Source organism: Dama dama, chromosome 7 (assembly GCF_033118175.1).
Source record: "Dama dama isolate Ldn47 chromosome 7, ASM3311817v1, whole genome shotgun sequence".
NCBI lineage: Eukaryota > Metazoa > Chordata > Mammalia > Artiodactyla > Cervidae > Dama > Dama dama.
The window spans coordinates 29,759,100-29,780,061 of NC_083687.1; the positions used below are offsets into that span (position 1 = coordinate 29,759,100).

General features: G+C 43.2%; 1 protein-coding gene across 1 annotated transcript; it reads left to right on the forward strand.

Annotated features, from left to right (window-relative positions):
- The first annotated feature begins 16,993 nt into the window (after positions 1-16,993).
- LOC133059681 (BOLA class I histocompatibility antigen, alpha chain BL3-6-like) lies at positions 16,994-20,439 on the forward strand. The gene is made up of 7 exons (XM_061147120.1): positions 16,994-17,153; positions 17,461-17,730; positions 17,933-18,208; positions 18,819-19,094; positions 19,750-19,782; positions 19,925-19,972; positions 20,139-20,439. The coding sequence occupies exons 1-7, from the start codon at positions 17,081-17,083 to the stop codon at positions 20,141-20,143; spliced, it is 981 nt and encodes a 326-aa protein (XP_061003103.1). The 5' UTR covers positions 16,994-17,080; the 3' UTR covers positions 20,144-20,439.
- The last annotated feature ends 523 nt before the right edge of the window (positions 20,440-20,962 follow it).

Sequence of the window (20,962 nt, forward strand, 5' to 3'; positions counted from 1 at the left end):
AGCTCCTGACAGAAGTTGACCCTGTGATACACAAATGTGTAAATTTATGTGTCCAATCCCCCATATGTCCACCTCCGTCCAGTACTCTCTCCCTCTCTTCAGTTCAGTTCAGTCGCTTAGTTGTGTCCGACTCTTTGCGACCCCATGAACTGCAGCACGCCAGGCCTCCCTGTCCATCACCAACTCCCGGAGTTTACCCAAACTCAAGTGCATTGAGTTTGGTGATGCCATCCAACCATGACTACTGGAAAAACCATACCTTGACTAGACAAACCTTTGTTGGCAAAGTAATGTCTCGCTTTTTAATATGCTGTCTCAGTTGGTCATAACTTTTCTTCCAAGGAGCAAGTGTCTTTTAATTTCATGGCTGCAGTCACCATCTGAAGTGATTTTGGAGCCCCCCAAAATAAAGTCAGCACTGTTTCCATTGGTTCCCCATCTATTTCCCATGAAGTGATGGGACTTGATGCCATGATCTTCGTTTTCTGAATGTCGAGCTTTAAGCCAACCTTTTTACTTTCCTCGTTCACTTTCATCAAGAGGCTCTTTAGTTCTTCTTCTCTTTCTGCCATAAGATTCCTGATTCCAGCTTGTGATTTATCCAGTCCAGCGTTTCTCATGATGTACTCTGCATATAAGTTAAATAAGTAGGGTGACAATATAGAGCCTTTTTGTGCTCCTCTTCCTATTTGGAACCAGTCTGTTGTTCTACGTCCAGTTCCAACTGTTGCTTCCTGACCTGCATACAGGATTCTCAAGAGGCAGGTCAGGTCGTCTGGTATTCCCATCTCTCTTCTGTCTCGCAAAGAGTCGGACACCACAGTGCAACTGAACAGGACTGAACTGAGTCTGAAGACTGTCTTTACCACTGAACTACCAGGAAAGCCCGGTCTATAGGTGTATGGACTATTAATTCTTTGCCTCATCTGTTATTTATTTTACTTTCTTGAAAGATTTTGTTGAAGAAATCAGCTTGTTAGTACCACTATCTGAATTTTACTCATTTAAGCCTCATGATGCACTTTAGCACTTCTCTGTATTTTGCTCTTGTTAAACAAGAGACTTGGTAAGATTCAGATCACACTAGGTTTTTAAAAATTACTCTAGCACAAGTGGATAATATTAATAGCAGTTTATAGAACAATCATACCATTTTATACTGCTTTATAACATGGTCATGTACTTCTGTTCTTTTGCAGGGTATCAGGTCTTTTAGATCATCATTAGAGAAAGGGTGACATTCACCAAGCATGCTCACTTCAGAGAAAAAAAATATGTTTATGTCATCAAGATTAACATTCATCTATCAAGGAAAACAGCACCATTAAGATCAGTTCAGTCATTCGGTTGCTCAGTCGTGTCTGACTCTTTGCAACCCCAGGGACTGCAGCACGCCAGGTTTTCCTGTCTATCACGTACTCCCGGAGTTTGCTCAAATTCATGTCCATCAGGTTGGTGATGCCATCTAACCATCTCATCCTCTGTTGTTCCTTTTTCGTCCTGCCTTCAATCTTTTCCAGCATCAGGGTCTTTTCCAATGAGTCTTTTCTTCACATCAGGTGGCCAAAGGATTGGAATTTCAACTTCAGCATCAGTCCTTCCAGTGAATATTCAGGACTGATTTCCTTTAGGATAGACTGGCTGGATCTCCTTGCAGTCCAAGGGACTCTCAAGAATCTTTTCCAACACCACCGCGCAAAAGCATCAATTCTTCACCGCTCAGCTTTCCTTATGGTCCAACTCTCACATCTATACATGAATCCTGGAAAAACCATAGCTTTGACTAGACAGACCTTTGTTGGCAAAGCTTTGTCTCTGCCTTTTAATATGCTGTCTAGGTTGTTCAATAGCTTTTCTTCCAAGGGGCAAGCGTCTTTTAATTTCATGGCTGCAGGCACCATCTGCAGTGACTTTGGAGCCAAAGGAAAAAAGGTCTGTCACTGTTTCCATTGTTTCCCATCTGTTTGCCATGAAGTGATGGGACCGGATGCCATGATCTTAGTTTTTTGAATGTTGAGTTTTAAGCCATCTAGTCATCAGACTAGCTTGATACATTTGTGAATGCAAGCCCTGAAAATAAGAGTAACCTCAGGGAAAGTGACTTTGAAGGTCACTGGGATTTAATTACAGAACTTCTACAGGAATGGGGAAACAGAGGCTCTTGGAGGGCACAAACAAAACCTTGTGCATACCAGGACCCAGGAGAAAGGAACAGTGTCCCCACTAGAGACTGAGCCAGACTTGCCTGTGAGTGTGAGGGAGTCTTGGGCGGAGGCATGGGTCAGCAGTGGCCTGCCGTGGGGTCGGGGCACTTGACTGCAACAGTCCTGGGAGGCATGGTGTGCTGGCATAAGTCCTTTTGGAGGAGGTCGCTGTTACCCCTACCATAGTTTGGCTTCAGGTCTAAGTACAGGAAGAGAGCACCGGCCCACCCATCAGCAGAAAACTGGATTAAGGACTTACTGAGCATGGCCTTGCCCATAAGCACAAGATGGGCAAAACTTTTCCCCACAGCCAATCAAATCCTTCCCCACAGCCAGTCCCTCACATCAGGAAACTTGCACAAGCCTCTTATTCTCTTCCATGAGAGGGCAGACAGAATGAAAACCACAATCACAGAAAACTAACCCATCTGATCACATGGAGACAATCTAATTTCATTCTAACTCAGTGAAACTATGAGCCATGCCATGTAGGGCCATCCAAGACGGACAGGTCATGGTGGAGAGTTCTGACAAAACGTGGTCCACTGGAGGACAGAATGGCAAACCACTTCATTATTCTTGCCTTGAGAACCCTATGAACAGTATGAAAAAGCAAAAATATATGACACAGAAAGATGAACCTCTAGGTTGGTAGGTGTCCAATATGTTACTGGAGAAGAGTGGAGAAATAGCTCCAGAAGGAATGAAGAGGCGGACCCCAAGTGGAAACAATGCCCAGTTGTGGCTGGTGGTGAAAATAAAGTCTAACGCTGTCAAGAATGATATTGCATAGGAACCTGGAATGTTAGGTCCATGAATCAAGGTACATTGGGAGTGATCAAACAGGAGACGGCAAGAGTGAACATCGACATTTTAGGAATCAGTGAACTAATCAGGACTGGAATGGGCGAATTTAATTCAGATGACCATTATATCTACTACTGTGGGTGAGAATCTCTTTAAAAAAAATGGAGCAATACTCATAGTCAACAAAACAGTCCAAAATGCAGAACTTGGGTGCAATCTCAAAAACGACAGAATGATCTCTGTTCATTTCCAAGGCAAACCATTCAATAACACATTTATCTGAGTCTATGCCCCAAACACTAATGCCAAAGAAGCTGAACGGTTCTATGAAGACCTTCAGATCCTCTAGAACTAATGTCAAAAGAAAGGTGTCCTTTTCATCATAGGGGACTGGAATGCAAAAGAAGAAGTAAAGAGATACTTTGAGCAATAGGCAAGTTTGGCCCTGAAGTACAAAATGAAGCAGGGTAAAGGCTAACAGAATTTTACCAAGAGAACACACTGGTCATAGCAAACTCCATCTACAAACAACACAAGAAATGACTCTACACATGGACATCACCAGATTGATAGCAAAATCAGATTGATTATATTCTTTGCAGCCAAAGATGGAGAAGCTCTATACCAGCAAAAACAAGACTGGGAGCTGACTGTGGCTCAGATCATGAACTCCTTATTGCCAAGTTCAGACTTAACTTGAAGAAAGCAGGGAAAACCACTACACCATTCAAGTATGACCTAAATCAAATCCCTTATGATTATACAGTGGAAGTGATATATAGATTCAAGGCATTAGCTCTGATAGAGTGCCTGAAAAACTATGAACAGAGTTTCGTGAAACTGTACAAAGGTGCTGATCAAAACCATCCCGCAGAAAAAGAAATGCAAAAAGGCAAAATGGTTGTCTGACAAGGCCTGACAAATAGCTGAGAAAAGAAGAGAAGTGAAAAGCAAAGGAGAAAAAGAAAGATATACCATCTTAGACCCAAAGAATATCAAGGAGAGATAAGAAAGACTTGCTAAATGATCAGTGCAAAGAAATAGAGGAAAACAATAGAATGGGAAAGGCTAGAGATCTCTACAAGAAAATTAGAGATACCAAGGGAACATTTTATGTAAAGATTGGCACAATAAAGGACAGAAACAGTATAGACCTAACAGAAGCAGAAGATATTAAGAAAAGGTGGCAAGAATACTTCCAGAAGAACTATACAGAAATTATCTTAATGACCCAGATAACCATGGTGGTGTGATCACTCACATAGAGTCAGACAACCTGGATTATGAAGTCAAGTGGGTCTTAGGAAGCATCACTATGAACAAAGCTAGTGGAGGTGATGGGATTCCAGCTGAGCTATTTCAAATCATAAAAACTGATGCTGTCAAAGTGCTGTAGTCAATATGCCAGCAAATTTGGAGAACTCAGCAGTGGCCACAGGACTGGGAAAGGTCAGTTTTCATTACAATCCCAAAGAAAGACAATGTCAAAGAATCTTCAAACTACCACACAATTGCACTCATTTCACAGGCTAGCAAGATTATGCTCCAAATCCTTCAAGCTATGCTTTAGCAGTATGTGAACTGAGAACTTTCAGCTGTTCAAGCTGGATTTAGAAAAGGCAGAGGAACCAGAGATCAAATTGCCAACATCCATTGGATCTTTGAAAAAGCAAGAGAATTCCAGAAAAACATCTACTTCTGCTTTATTGACTATGCCAATGCCTCTGACTGTGTGAATTACAACAAACTAAAAATTCTTAAAGAGATGGGAATACCAGGACCACCTGACCTGCCTCCTGGCAAATCTGTATGCAGGTCAAGAAGCAACAGTTAGAACTGGACATGGAACAACTGACTGGTTCCAAATTGGGAAAGGAGTACGTCAAGGCTGTATATTGTGACTCTGTTTATTTAACTTATGTACAGAATACCTCATGTAAAATGCCTGGCTAGATAAAGCACAAGCTGCAATCAAGATTGCTGAGAGAAACCTCAGATAGGCAGATGACACCACCCTAAAGGCAGAAAGTGAAGAGGAACTAAAGAGCGTCTTGAGGAATGTGAAAAAGGAGAGTGAAGAAGCTGGCTTAAAACTCAACATTCAGAAAACTAAGATCACGGCATGCGGTCCCATCACTTTATGGCAAACAGATGGGAAAACAATGGAAACAGTCAGAGACTTTATTTTGGGGGCTCCAAAATCACTTCAGATGGTGACTGCAGCCATGAAATTAAAAGACACTTGCTCCTTGGAAGGAAAGTTATGACCAACCTAGACAGCATATTAAAAAGCAGAGTCACTACTTTGCCAACGAAGTAGTCAAAGCTACGGTTTTTACAGGATTCATGTATGGATGTGAGAATTGGACTATAAAGAAAGATGAGCACCGAAGAATTGATGCTTTTGAACTGTGGTGTTGGAGAAGACTCTTGAGAGTCCCTTGGACAGCAAGGAGATCCAACCAGCCAATCTTAAAGGAAATCAACCCCGAAATTTTACTGGAAGGACTGATGTTGAAGGTGAAGCTTCAATACTTTGACCACTTGATTTGAAGAACGAACTCATTGGAAAAGACCCTGCTGCTGGGTAAGATTGAAGGCAGGAGTTGAAGAGGACGACAGAGGATGAGATGGTTGGGTGGCATCACCGACTCAATGGACATGAGTTTCAGCAAACTTCAGGCAATAGTGAGGGAGAGGGAAGCCTGGCGTGCTGCAGTCCATGGGGTAGCAAAGAGTCAGACAACAACAAGAGGGCTATGGATTATCACCAATAAGCTAGGCCTATGATTTTGGCCATGTCATTGAATTCGTCTCATTTGTGAATAAAGAGATACAAGTAGACATTTTTAATGTGATTGTCATGATCAGTATTGAATATTTATAGTAGGTTGAAAGGTAGATGAAGACTATGACAAGAAGATCAATAGGCAGATAGACAGATGTATAGCAGTGGCAATGTTGGAACTGAATTCAGATTTGTCTGACATTGTGATGAAACTAGTGGAACATCTCTTAATGATACTTATAAACTGAAGTTAGCTGTGATTCAAGACAGAAAGGGCAATTTGTTGCTTGCAGTCTACATTGTAAAGCTGCCACCAGTATTCACAAACACTTTCAGTTTAGATTTAAACATTTCTCCCAGGAAACTGTCAAAGAAGATCATATTAGAGTATTTTGTCCATTTAGTATAAATGTATAATAGCTTCAAGGTGGTTCGTCAGAAATGAAAGAGGATGATCGATGTTTAATCATTACAAACTTAAGTCATTGCCCTTTAAACTTCCAGTCACGCAGACCAAGTAAAGCAGAGGACTCCTACAGTTTTGCACCTGGTGCCTTCTCTTTATTCATGTTTATCCTAACTGTACAACATTTTATGTGGAATTATTGAAATGAAAGCTTATTGTGACATTTCACGTGCACATTTTCCTGGAGACAGAATGAATGATAGAACAAAATGAGGATGAAAAAACACAAATGAAAGGTGATAAAAACAGCAACAATAAACTGTCTTTTTAGAGACCTTTAGAAGTTTGAATATCATCGGAGAACAATAATTATGCTCAGCATGACTTCAAACTTCCAAATTTCTTTGTTCTTCTGAAAGGAACTTAGTTAACGTTATTTTTGTTCTTCAGTTGCTCAGTCCTGTTCAACTCTGCAACGTCATGCACTGCAGCACGCCAGGCTTCCCTGTGCTTCACTATCTCCAGGAACTTGCTCAAAGTCATGTCCATTGAATCAGTTTTGCTATCCAATCATCTCATCTTTGGTTTTCCCCTTCTCCTCCTGCCTTCAGTTTTTCCCAGCAGCAGGGTCTTTTCTAATGAGTTGGCTCTTTGCATCAGGTGGCCAAAGAAATGGAACTTCAGTTTCAGCATCAGTCCTTCTAATGAATATTCAGGACTGACTGCCTTTAGGATAGACTGGTTTGATTTCCATGCAGTCCAAGGGACTCTCAAGAGTCTTGTCCAACACCATAGTTCAAAAGCATCCATCCTTTGTTGCTCACCTTTCTTTATAGTCCGACTCTCACATCCATACATGACTACTGGAAAAACCATAGCTTTGACTAGATGGACCTTTGTTGGCAAAGTAATGTCTCTGCTTTTTAAAATGCTGTCTAGGTTGGTCATGGCTTTTCTTCCAAGGAGCAAGCATCTTCTAATTTCATGGTTTCAGTCACCATCTGCAGTGATTTTGGAGCCCAAGAAAATGAAGTCTCTCACTGTTTCCACTGTTTTCCCATCTATTTGCCATGAAGTGATGGGACCAGATGCCATGATCTTAGTTTTCTGAAAGTTGAGCTTTAAGCCAACTTTTTCACTCTCCTTTTTCACCTTCCTCAAGAGGCTTTTTAGTTCTTCAATTTCTGCCATAAGGGTGGTGTCATCTGCATATCTGAGGTTATTGATATTTTTCCTGGCAATCCTGATTCAGGCTTGTGCTTCATCCAACCTGGCATTTCACATGATGTACTCTGCATATAAGTTAAATAAGCAGGGTGACAATATACAGCCTTGACGTACTCCTTTCCCAGTTTGGAACTAGTCTGTTGTTCCATGTCCAGTTCTAACTGTTGCTTCCTCACCTGCATATAGGTTTTGCAGGAGATAGGTCAGGTTGTCTGGTATTCCCATCTCTTGAAGAATATTCCTGTTTGTTGTGATCTACACAGTCAAAGGGTTTAGTGTAGTCAATGAAGCAGATGTTTTTCTCGAACTCTTTTCCTTTTTCTATGATCCAGCGGATATTGGCAATTTGATCTCTGATTCCTCTGCCTTTTCTAAATCCAGCTTAAACATCTGTAAGTTCTTGGTTCACATACTGTTGAAACCTAGCTTGGAGAATTTTTAGCATAATCTTGATAGTGTGTGAAATGAGTGCAATTGTGTGGTAGGTTGAAGATTCTTTGGCATTGCCCTTCTTTGGGATTGGAATGAAAATGGACTTTTTCCAGTCCTATGGCCACTGCTGAGTTTTCCCAATTTGTCAGTGTATCGAGATCAGCACTTTAACAGCATCATCTTTTAAGATTTGAAATAGTTCAGCTGGAATTCCATCTCCTACACTAGTTTTGTTCATAGTGATGCTTCCTGAGGCCCACTTGACTTTACCCTCTAGGATGTCTGGCTCTAGGTCAGTGATCACATCATCTTGGTTAGATGGGTCTTTAAGATCTGTTTTGTAGAGTTCTTCAGTATATTCTTGACACTTCTTAATAATCTTCTCATTAATGTTATTAATGAGAGTTAATATTAATGAATCTTACACTATTTTCTAGAATTCTTTTGTGTCAATCTGAATGTCAGCTTTCTCATTTTGAGATATAACATTTTAATGACATATATGCTCTAACCGTTTTGAATGCTTCCTTCAGAAATGTTGCATTTGCAATTCTTTCCCTTAGAACAATCTTTCTGGATTACCTGGTAGCTAATGTCTTAGCATCATTTGAAACTTTATTGACTGCTAATACTTAATCCAGATTGCTCTCCTGTTTCCCTGGTTTGCTATTTCAAAGTATCAAAAACTATCAATACTTAAAAAAAAACAAAAACTGGTGTGAATATTGGCCTTTCAAGTTTTTCATGCTTGAACAAAATTCAGAAAATGGTGTTCTAATCTTAATATATGCCTTGCATATATATATATATGTGTGTGTGTGTGTATATATATATATATACAAAACATATACATCTGTTGCTTTCCCTACTATAAAAATGAGCTGCTTCTTTTAGGAAAATAATAGGCTGTGGTCATACCTCAAAATGCTAATAAATGGTTATTTTTTTTTTAAAAGAATTATCTTCTATGATGACATGGGATGTATACAACAACAACAAGCATTTCTGCTACATTCCAAAGTCGTATGTCCCAAGGAAAATCATTTGTATGAGGTGAACTACCCTCTTTTTCATGGAATGCAAGTTTTATTTGAAAGAAGGAATGACACTGAAAGATCTATAAAACTTAGTGAAACAATGAATTACTTGTTAAAAATCTTACATTAGTACAAGTGATATCCAGTATGCAAAATAGGCTTATGAATTTTAATGTAACAGAATAGGAAATAGTGATATTGTTTCAGGTCCACTGAGAAAATAACTTTTAAGAAACTATCACTTGCGTAGTTTTAGCTTTGTATCAAGATAAACATCCACAAATGACAGGAAAGGTTATTAAAAATGTCACTCCTACATAGGTATAGTCCTTTTTATTTTCATAGATTTCAATCAAAATGACAGATTCAATGCAAAAGCTAACATAGAATCCAGTGAGACAGACAAGGAAAAGACTTGCCAAAATATACTAATTAAAAACTTCCACTGTTCCCACAATAGAGTTTATTTGGAGAAATTGTTATTTTTCATATAAAAATCATGGGTTATTAACATTATTCTAAATAAATTAGTTAAAATTTTTTAAACTGTTATTTCTACTACGGAAAATATCGATAGAAGTAACCACATAAACAAAATTATCCTTGGGGGTCCTCACTAATTTGTAGGACTGTATAAATATCCTGACCAAAACGTCATATCATCTTGAAGAGGTGTCTATTCAGACTTTCCTTCATAAAATTGCTTCATAAAATTGCTGTTTATTTTCATATTGTTGAATGTAATGGTTCTATGTATATTCCAAAGCAAGTTCTTTTTCATATATGTGAATTTGCAAATAATTTGTTCCTGTCTATGCCCTGAGCTCTTTTCCTGACATAACAGTATTCATTAATGCCTATACATACATTTCTGAGAAGAGAAATAAGAAATTCCTAACTGCAAGGGTTTCTAAATAGAGGACTTGGGTGACTGGGGAATGGAGGGAGAACATGAGTTAGTTATTTTGTCTATTCTGCAGTATCTTCTCAATTCTCTTGTGTGGAGTTAAATAATGCTTTTGAAAAATGAGCTGAAAATCCCTGCCCTTGTAAAACTCTTGACCGATCACCTTCAGGTCAAGTGTTAGGATGCACATTCTCTACTCCAGGACCCATCATATGTCAGCTGAGCTGTTCTCATAGAAATTCCACCACTGGAAATGATGGGCTGACTTGTACAGACAATTCTGCCCCCTGCAAGTAGCTGAAAATGCCATGGAAAATACAAAAACTGTCTTCAAAGCATCAAAGAGGTGACAAAGTGCTAATAGATGAGCACACCTCTCAAAAGAAGGCTAAGATTCTGCTTGGCCTCCACAAGGAACTTGGTCCTGAGAAGAGATGAAAAGACCGTGTGAGTCACTGCCTGGAGTCCAGGCACGGAGCCCAGGATGTCCAGCCTTGTGTTCCCAGCTCTTCACTTGTCTACCCACCTGCCTTCCTTCTTAAAAATTTAAATGAAGTTTTATAGTTCTGATTATGATGTATATGTATAACACATGTTATATATATTCACTGGAAAATAAGTTACAAAGGGTTGAAAGTGATAAAAGACAAAGTTAAAAGAACTGTAATCCTCACACAGGAGATATTTGGTTGCATTTACTTTTAGTTTACTTTCATCTTCCGGCAGCTGCCCAGGTGCTGGAACCGTCTCTGTCTAAGCTGTTGAGCTCAGACCTCAGTGGCCCCCACCCTGCACGCTCCAGAAGCTGCTTGCTGAGTCTGCTCACTTCCTCCTCCCTCCTCAGTCCCCTCTACTACCTCCGTCCCCACTCTTTATTCTTTTGCTTTATATATATATGTATAGATATATATATCTATATATGTATTTGTTTGGCTGATTTGTGCCTTAGTTGCAGCACGAGGGGGCTTCCTTTCTCCTTTGCCGTACATGGATTGTGGCACATGGGCTCCAGAGCAGGTGAACTTCAATAGTTAGAGCGTGCTAGCTTAGTTGCTCTGTGGCCTGTGGGATCTTATAACCTTAAGGTGATATACCATGGTCTGCTTACTGTCTGAACATTCTAGTTGTTAAAATACATATTAATGAAACTTTCTGTGCATGCTACATTTTAAGGCTGTATCTAAGAGCCACATATACAAACCCACTATATTCATGTAAAGACTGTATTTTAATAGGCATCAATCTATGGGTCACACAATAACTTTTGGGAGGAAGAGAGTGAAAGTTAAGGACATTCTAGACATGCACTGTCCGATATGCTGGCTACTAGTCATATATGGCTATTTGAATTAAATAAAATTAAAACAGACACAGACTCACAGATACAGAGAACGGACTTCTGGTTGCCAAGAGGAAGGGGGCTGAGGGAGGGAGCTGGGGAATGATGGCCTGGGGGTTGGGGGTTAGTTAGCTGCAAACTATTACAAAAAGAATGGATAAACAGGGGACTTCCCTGGTGATCCAGTGGTTAAGAATCCATCTTGCAATACCAGGCACAGGGTTCAATCTCTGGTCGGGGCACTAAGCTCCCGCATGCCTCAGAGCAACTGAACCCGTGTACCACAATGAAAAAGATCCCACACTACGCAGTGAACATCCTGTGTGCTGCAACTAAGACTCAACGCAGCCAAGTAAATAAATAAACAAGTGTTTTTTAAAAAACAATAGAATGGATAAACATTGATATCACAGGGAACCCTATTCAACATCCTGAGATAAATAATAATGGGAAAGAATATAGAAAAGAACCTATAAATGCGTGTAACTGAGTCACTTTTCTGTACAGCAGAAACTAACACAACATTGTAAATCAACAAGACTTCAACAAAATAAATAAAAATATTTGAACAATTAATTCGTTAAATAAAATAAAAGCACTCATCACAACAGTCACGTTTGAGGTGCTGAAATAGCCACATGTAGCTAGTGGCTCCCTTAGTGGACAGCACAGATATAGAACAATTCCTTCATCACAGAACGTTTTGTTGGACAGGACTGCCCTTCATGCTTTGTGGGCCTCAGGTCAGATGCATTAGACTATGTGAGGTGAAAGAGTCAATATTATTTCTCTTAGACACTATGTCAGATTTCTGTCTGGGTATGAATAGTGGTAAGTTGGTGTGAAATAAAACCAAAATTAGTTGTAAGTGCCTTCAGGCACAAACTGTCCCAGTCCCAAAGGGGAAATACCTGTCTCCCCCCACACCTTTCCCAGACTGAGGACACTCTATGGCATTGCTTTCTAGAGGGTGAGTTCTCTTCCAGAGCAGCCAAGGGGCAAGGCCCTCAGCTGAGTTTGTGGAGGCAGGAAGTCCAGTTCAAGGAGAAGGATTCTCTGAAATGAAGAGGAGGCAAAGGCAGTGATCAGTTGGGAGATTCCCTGATTTATTCAAAAGAGTGGTTCTCGGTGTGGTCTGTGGAATCCTTGACGTCACCGAGACCCTTTTATAAGACCCATGGGGTGCAACCTACTTACATAGTATTACTAAGATATTATGTGACTTTTCACTATGTTGACATTTACTTTGAGGTAAAACTTCACAATAATGGAGACCATGGTAGCAAACTGCAACAGTAATTATTTTCACCACAACTTACTTGCAGGGAAAAAAACTTTGCTTCAAAATGTCTTGATTGACACATTAAAAATTCTTATTGTTTGTTCATAAATAATAACAGAAAAGAATATGAAAAAGAATATGTGTATATATATACATATATAACTGAATCACTATGCTGTATAGCACAAATTAACACTATATTGTAAAACAACTATAATTCAGTAAAATAAATTTTATAAATATTAATAAATAAATTAAAATTCTTATTTTTACATTGACATTTTTACAAAACTTATTTCTTTTTCTTTTAATATACTTGACTTTATTGATGTCTATTTCCCAAGGCACCAGTTTGAAAAAGCAGTTATTTCTTTATTTAGGCTGTGCCAGGTCTTAGTTGTGGGGTGTGGGTTCTTTAGCTGCAGAATATGGGGTCTTTAGTTGGCATATGGGATCTTTAGTTGGAACGTGTGAGATCTAGTTCCCCAACCAAGGTTTGAACTCTGGCCCGCTGCCTTGGGAGCTCAGAGTCTTAGCCACTGGACCACCAGGGAAGTTCTTCAAATCCATATTGTAAAAGTATCTCCTGTAGCCACTGAGGTGCTGGAGCTCCTGGCAGCCCCTCATCCTGAGGAAAGGGAAGTTGGAGACTGAGATGGTCCCCAAAATGTGATACTCACGGCGGAGAAGCAGGGCAGAGATAAAGATGAAAGCATCACTCTTCAAATAGTCTAGAGACACTCACCAGAGGATACCTGGAGTCCACCCCCAAACTGGTGCCTGGTACCGGCATGAGCCCTCTGAGCCCCTCCTGCTTCTCAGGATTCCCATGTGCTTAGACCTCAGCCCCACCAGCATCCTTCAGCAGAAGGAGCGAGAATGTGGAGAAATGCATGTGAGAGATCGTGATGCGCCAGGTCTGAAAGGACACACACCAGGTCCTCTCCTGCTCCATTGACAGCGACATGGTCCTGGGACCACAAAGGAGGCTGGGAAGTCTTCCCCATGTGTCGCCAAGAACAATTAAAATCATCAGCAACAGTGAGTATTCATTTCAATTTATTTAGCTTTCAAATGTTTAGTGACTGTTTACCAGAGCTCTGTGCAAAGAATGGCCTGAGAATTGATTGAGCAGCATCTTGGTCAGAGAGAAGCTCTGAATCCACAGAAGGAGATAAGACACGGTGGGAAGTGCCTGCCATCCCAGGAGAAAAGGATAAAGAGAACATCTTCTGGAAGTTCATAGAGTGATTCTAGATTGGAAGGTGCCTGGAGATGATAAGATTTGGACTCCACTTTCAGAAAAGAACAGGATACCCATGGGGGAAGCTGGAACAAGAGCTTGGAAGCAGGGCCTTTAAGTACAAGGTGTCATAAGAAATAGTATGATATTGAATTCATTACATTTGTACACTCTAAAGTTATGAATGGTTGGAACAATTACTCATATTAAATGAAAAAGAGTCGAGTAAGATAAGGTAATCCAATTTTTTAGAAAGCTATATAAATCCAGATGAAATCATACAGATATGTTGAGTGATATAGTTCTCTATTTTCTAAAGTATTTTCTTGTAAATATAAACAGAAAAATGCCATATACTGCTTTGCTTGGATAGACGAACTTCTCCCCAACAGATACACAGAGCTGTGGTGGAGACAAGTGAACCCAGCGCATTCCCACCCTCTCTCTCTCTGCATGACCCATGAGGCAGAGACCGCCTCTCTAATCTCTCCTGTGGACCCCACCACCTGACTCACGGGCTCAGGCAACACTCTCTGAAACACTGCACTTGGAAAGTTGCCTCTTGTGTCTTAGTCAAGACAATGACTTCCTCTAGAAGGCACTCGCGAACACCGAATCTTACAAACCTTGGTTTGCTCTAACAGCAGGACTGTGAAGCTGACAAGTTGGGAAATAGGCTTCCATATTTGTCAAGGAGCCCTGCAGCACTCATGCCATTCCTCACTTTACCCCTAGAGGGCGGTAGTTATTGCTTACAAGGAACGCACCGCCCCCTTCTCTAGTTGTCCTCTCCAAATTAGGTTTAGTCAGAACTTGTTTTATAAACATAGAGGATTTCTTTAAGGTACATCGATTTGCTTTTCTTCTTTAATCTCACTTGGAAACTATTGAAAGTCCACTACAGGTAACAAATATAAGATGTGCCCCTGATATAAGTTGTCTCTGAGACACACAGACATGTAAAATTATGTGTTCAGTCGCTCATCTGTGCCCACCTCTGTCCTGCCCTGTCTCTCTCTATCATCTATAAACATCTATCTGTGTAAAACAGCTTTTGACAGTCTGTGTAATGTACTAGAGATGTTTTTCAATCATGTTGCCCCTGCTTTGTGATATGAATCTTTGGGGACCAAGTGGTCTGCTCAGAAGACAATTGGGAATGTCCCTGACACCCTAGGAGACCATGTGAAGGTGGACAGTAGATCTCAGTAAAGTCATCCAGAGAGGGAGATCTGCTGAGCAGAGCCAAGGTCGGGTCCACACTATCTCCTGTCCCCAAAGCACAAAGTCTGCCTTCCTAGCGGAACTTTGCTAAAATCCTATATATTCTAAGAAATAACAGGGTGAGAATAATGAGCAATGGTTGTAATAATTGTGAGAGAGAGATGAGGTGATGAGTTTAGTTACTGGTTTTTCTCTGCCAACAACAGCCTACACTGTATTCCATTATAACCTGGTGCTCAGCCATGTGAGAGTAGAGTCTACATCTTGGTTTTGAGTGTATGACAGGCCTCCAGCCCAGCACTGGGCAAAGCAGACATGCCACTACTGCTGAATGAACACATTTGGGATCAGGACTTGACAGATTTGAGAATGTATTTGAAATCGGGACTCTCCTGGAGCTGTCTTGACAGGAGGACATCATAAATCAGCTGCCACCTCTCCTGCTAGGCCTGGGACACTGGAGAGCCTTCCCATAGCACCCCTCAGCCAGGACCCACCTAGTTCCAGGTACTCCCCAGATCAAATCTCTCCATCTGCTCTAACTTCTCATGCTTACTTTGGCCTCCTTGATTGTCCTACTGTGTGTTGTCCACTCTAGGGATCTGGGGACACCTCTGATATCCTTAGTAAACTAACACCAGATCCTATGGAGCTAAAGCTTAAATACGGGATATAATTGACAGGAAATAATTACATGGACAAGTAAAGTTCTACATGACTCTATCTTAGTGATGCTGCTTTTCTTGAACAATGAATGTAAACCTATTGGCATAAAATAGGTATGTGTTTTCTCTGAAGTGAGCAAGCTTGGTGAATGTCGCACTTTCTCTGATGATGCTCTAAAAGGCCTGATGCTCTGCAAGAGGACAGAAGTAAAGTATGTCATGTTATAATGAAGTATAGAATGTTATGATAATTCTAAAATTGGCTATTATTCACTTGTGCTACAGTAATTTAAAAAAACTGTGAATAGTGGTCTGTTAAACTTCTCATGTTTAGATTAAATTCAGAAGATGGTGTTCTAATCTTAACATGTATCTTGCACAAATATTGTTATGTTGCATTTCTTATTGCAAAAATGAGCTGCTTCCTTCAGGAAAATCAAAAGTTTATGGTCACATCTCAAAATGCTAATAAATAAGTTTTTTTTTCCTCCAAAGAACCAAAAGTATCTTCTATGATGACACGGGAAGTACAGGTCAAGTGCTTCTGCTATATTCCAAAGACGAGAGACCCAAGGAAAATAATCTGCATGAGCTGAACTACCCTCCCTTGCATGGAATACAAACTTCACTTGAAAGAGTGAATGACACTGGAAGATTTATTTAACTTAGCGAAACAATGTATTACTTACAAAAAATCTTATAGTAGTATAAGAGATTCAATACGGAAAAAAGGCTTAGGGACTATTTACTGCAGTAAATAGTCAATGATATAGTTTCAGGCCCACTTTGAAAATAATCTTTAAGAAACTACCAGTTCTGTAGTTTTAGATTTGTATCAAAGATGAATTTACATAATTACCTGAAAAGCTCATTAAAAATACTACTCCTTCATATATGTGGGCCATTTTATTTTCATAGATTTCAATCAAAATAACGGATTCAACGTAGAAGCAAAGGTGAAAATCCAGTGGTCTTCTAATGAGACGGGAAGAAAGGGAATAGTAAAAATATAAAAACGTAAAAAGCTTCACTGTTCCCACTACCACGTTTGTTTTGGGAAATAACTTATTTTTCATATTAGATGCACGGGTTACTAACATTATTCTAAACTAATTAAAGAATTTAAACTTTATTATTTCTAATAAATAATATTAGAAAATATCTTAGAAAAATTAGAAAATCCTTGGAAAATATCGATAGGACTCAGGGAGACAGTGTGACAAAGACCTCTCGGTGCAGGAGGGGAGGGATCAGGGCAAAGTCCCACGTCCCCAGAGGCTCTCAGGGTGCAGGACGGTGTCTGGGGCGGGGTCGGTCAGTGTCGGAGATTCCCAGTCTCCCGAGTTTCATTTCTCTCTCACAACCTGTGTCGAGCCCTCCTGCCTGGACACTCGTAACGCGGCCCCAGTTCTCACTCCCACTGGGTGTCCGGTTTCTAGCAGCCAATCAGTGTCCCCGTGGTTCCCGGTTTCAAAGCCTCCACAGACCCGCCGGACTCAGCTTCCCCCAAGGGCGGAGAATGCTGGCCATGGGGCCGCGAACCCTCCTCCTGCTGCTCTCGGGCGCCCTGGTCCTGACCGAGACCCGGGCCGGTGAGTCGGGGTCGGGAGGGAACGGCCTCTGCGGGGAGGGGCGAGGGGACCGCCCGGGAGTCGGGGGGCGGGGCGCAGGACCCCCAGGGAAAGAGCGACCCCGCCGTCTCCTCCCAGACCTGCCCCCTGCCCCGATCCCGTCCTGTCCCCCCCCTTGCTCCCCAGCCCCCCAAGTCCTGGTCCTTCTGCGATCTTTTCCGTCTCACGAGCCCTTCGCCCTTCCCCTCCCCTCCCTGACCCGTCACCTCGGACCCGGGATCCGCGCCGGGAGGAGGTCGGGCCGGGTCTCACCTCTTCCCGCCCCCAGGCTCCCACTCCCTGAGGTATTTCCTCACCGGCGTGTCCCGGCCCGGCCTCGGGGAGCCCCGCTTCATCATCGTCGGCTACGTGGACGACACGCAGTTCGTGTGGTTCGACAGCGACGCACCGAATCCAAGGATGGAGCCGCGGGCGCGGTGGGTGGAGCAGGAGGGACCCGAGTATTGGGATCAGGAGACGAAGAGGGCTAAGAACACCGCACAGATTTTCCGAGTGAACCTGAACACCCTGCGCGGCTACTACAACCAGAGCGAGGCCGGTGAGCGACGCGGGCCCGGGTCCAGGTCACGACCCCCATCCCCAGGGACCGGCCCGGGGTCGCCCCGAGTCTCCGGGTCCGAGGGTCACCCCAACACTGTGAGACCCGCCCCTCCTCCCGACCCGGGACGAGCTCGCGGGGACTTGACCCGGTTTCATTTTCAGTTTGGGTTTAATCCCTGCGGGTGGTCGGGGCGGGTCAGGGTCTCACACCTTCCAGTGGGTGTACGGCTGCAACGTGGGGCCGGACGGGCGTCTCCTCGGCGGGTGTGACCAGTTCGCCTACGACGGCAGAGATTACATCGCCCTGAACGAGGACCTGCGCTCCTGGACCGCGGCGGACACGGCGGCTCAGATCACCAAGCGCAAGTGGGAGGTGGCAGGCTTTGCCGAGGAACACAGGAACTACCTGGAGGGCGGGTGCGTGAAGTGGCTGCGAAGATACCTGAAGAACGGGAAGGACACGCTGCTGCGCGCAGGTTCGAGGGGCGTGGGGCCTCTCTGATCTCCCCTCGGGCTGGAGCTGGCTTCCCACGAGGAGAGGAGATTGGGGTCCCTGTGGGAACAGCACCCCAGCTTCTTGTCAAGAGAGGGAGGAATCTGCCCAGGTTTTCATATTCTGTACATGGTGACTTGCCAGTGGCCCCATTTCTCAAAAGGACAATTAAGGAATCCAGGGTCTTTGGGGAAGAAGCAGGAAACCATCCCTGAAATAACTGGTCAGCACTGCCCTTTGACCCTGGCCGCCATCTTGTGAACCTTGACTCTCTCAAGGCCTGTTCTCACCCTGAGAGCATCTTAGGAGGCTTGAGTCCAGCGTTTCTGAGTCACTCAGCCTCCACTCAAGTCAGGAACAATACAGAAAAAGCTCTGTATTTTTTTTACATGCAGCCTCTTACCTTGGCTCTCACCCTGTCTCCAGAACTTTCCAAGGACTAGGCGATGTTCCCAGACCCTGGAGTCCAGGCTGATGTTTGTGCTTCTTTTCAAGCCCACTATCTTGTTTATTCTCGGGATGGTCACCTGATGCTGCTTCAGTGGCCCATGGAGGTAACACAAAGTGTGAGTTTCCTGATTCTTCTTCCTCAGACCCTCCGAAGGCACACGTCAGCCATCACCCCATCTCTGACCGTGAGGTCACCTTGAGGTGCTGGGCCCTGGGCTTCTATCCTGAGGAGATCTCACTGACCTGGCAGCGTGATGGGGAGGACCAGACCCAGGACATGGAGCTTGTGGAGACCAGGCCTTCAGGGGATGGAACCTTCCAGAAGTGGGCGGCCCTGGTGGTGCCTTTTGGAGAGGAGCAGAGATACACGTGCCATGTGCAGCACGAGGGGCTTCCGGAGCCCCTTACCTTGAGATGGAGTAAGGAGGGGCATGGGGTGGAGCTTCTTCTCAGATAAAGCAGGTATCTTGAGAACTTCTACAAGGTCAGGACTCAAGCCTGAGGTTAGGGCCCCTTCATTTTCCTCCACAAAATCTCCTGAGCCCTCCATCCCCATCATGGGCATCATTACTAACCTGGATCTCCTTCTGGTCAGTGGAGCTGTGGTGGGTGGAGCTGCGATGTGGAGGAAAAAGCGCTCAGGTAGGGAAGGGAGGGAGGGATCTGAGTTTTCTTGTCTTTCTTGGGGTTTCAAGCCCAGGTAGAAATTTTCCTGCTTCATTACTGAAAAGTACCTTCCACACACTTGTGGAATCAAGCTGATGCTAACACTGACACTGACCCTTTTGTAAAGTACCTGTGAAAGACAGAATTTTCACTTTCATAATTCCAGTTGGAGATTAGATGTTTCTCAGGAATTGAAGGTCAGAGGGGAAGGTCCTCACTGACTACAGGTCCCCAGGAGGACAGTTAGTCCAGTCCTCCCTCATTTCCTTCTTTCATGTTCCTGATTTTGTCCTGGATTTTTGGTCACGGTTCCAGAAAGTTTTCTGGGGTCCAGGATTAGGGGGTTCCCCTAGGATCTCATGACTCAGTTGTCTCCCTGGCCTCTCACATGATGTTTTCTTCTCACAGATGAAAAAGGAGGGAGCTCCACTCAGGTTGCAAGTAAGTATGGAGGGAGTGTGATTCCAGAGACACCTTGTGAGGGTGCAGACGGGAGGCCATCGGGGGTTCACCCTCATCAAAGTTCATTCTCTAGTTTCTCTCCTGTGGATTCTGACCATGTCCTGGTTTTGCTCTCCCCCAGGCAGTGACAGTCCCCTGGTCTCTGATGTGTCGCTTATGGGTCCTATAGGTGAGATCCTGGAGCGTCTAGTTGGGAGACGAGTTGGGGCAGAGGGGACACACTGGGTGGTGGGGGTCTTTGAGTGGGACATGTGAGCATGTTGGTGGGGGGCTGCTGAGAATGTCAGCCCGTACATGACTGACCTGAACTGGTTCCTGATTCTTTTCTCTCACAGTGTGAGACAGCTGCCTTGTGAGGACTGAGTGATGCTCGGTCCCACTTTGTGACGTCAGATCCCCAGACTCCTCTTTCTGCAGCTGCATCTGAATGTGTCTGTGCTCCTATTAGCATAACGTGAGGAGGTGGGGAGACTGCCCACCCCTACCCACTGCCCTGACCTGTGTTCTCCTCCCTCATCTACTGTCCTGTTCTAGCAGAGGCAGGGCTGGGTGGGACTCTATCCCTGTCTTAACTTTACGTTACACTGAGTAATGATGCCGTGTTTCCTTGTTGAAAATAAAATCTATATATATGAATTTTTTTAATTGGTGCCACAAGGGGTTGATGGGATGATAAAGGAGAGGATTCCTAAAATTTGAGAGAGGAAATAAGTGGAAACTCTGAGAACCTTCCAGAATATGTGTGTGCTGTATTCAGTCTGTTGCAGGTGAGGCAAGAGGAAGCTGTGAGGAGCCAAGTAAAGTACCCAGTCAGTGTTCAGTGCGTTGTGGTTTTGACATGGTCACTCCCAGGCTGGGTCATCTTCTCTGGTCCTTTGTCCTTGTCTCTTCAGTAAAACATTGTCCCACCAGGACCTGTGATCTCAGAGGAAGTCTCCAGGTCAGTCTTGGTTCAGGCCTTCATCCAGTTCTCAGCCCCCATCTTTTGGGTGTTTCTTTGTTATTTCTTTTCTTCTTTAGAGATTTTTGCCTGAGTTTGTGTTTTATTCTCATCTGAGTGTCCCCCATCTCTGACAGCTGGAGGAGTTGTTTTCCTGTCATGGTCCCACAAGGCCCAAGACTGCCCATGCACACAGGAGACTTTGGTGTCCAGAGGTGG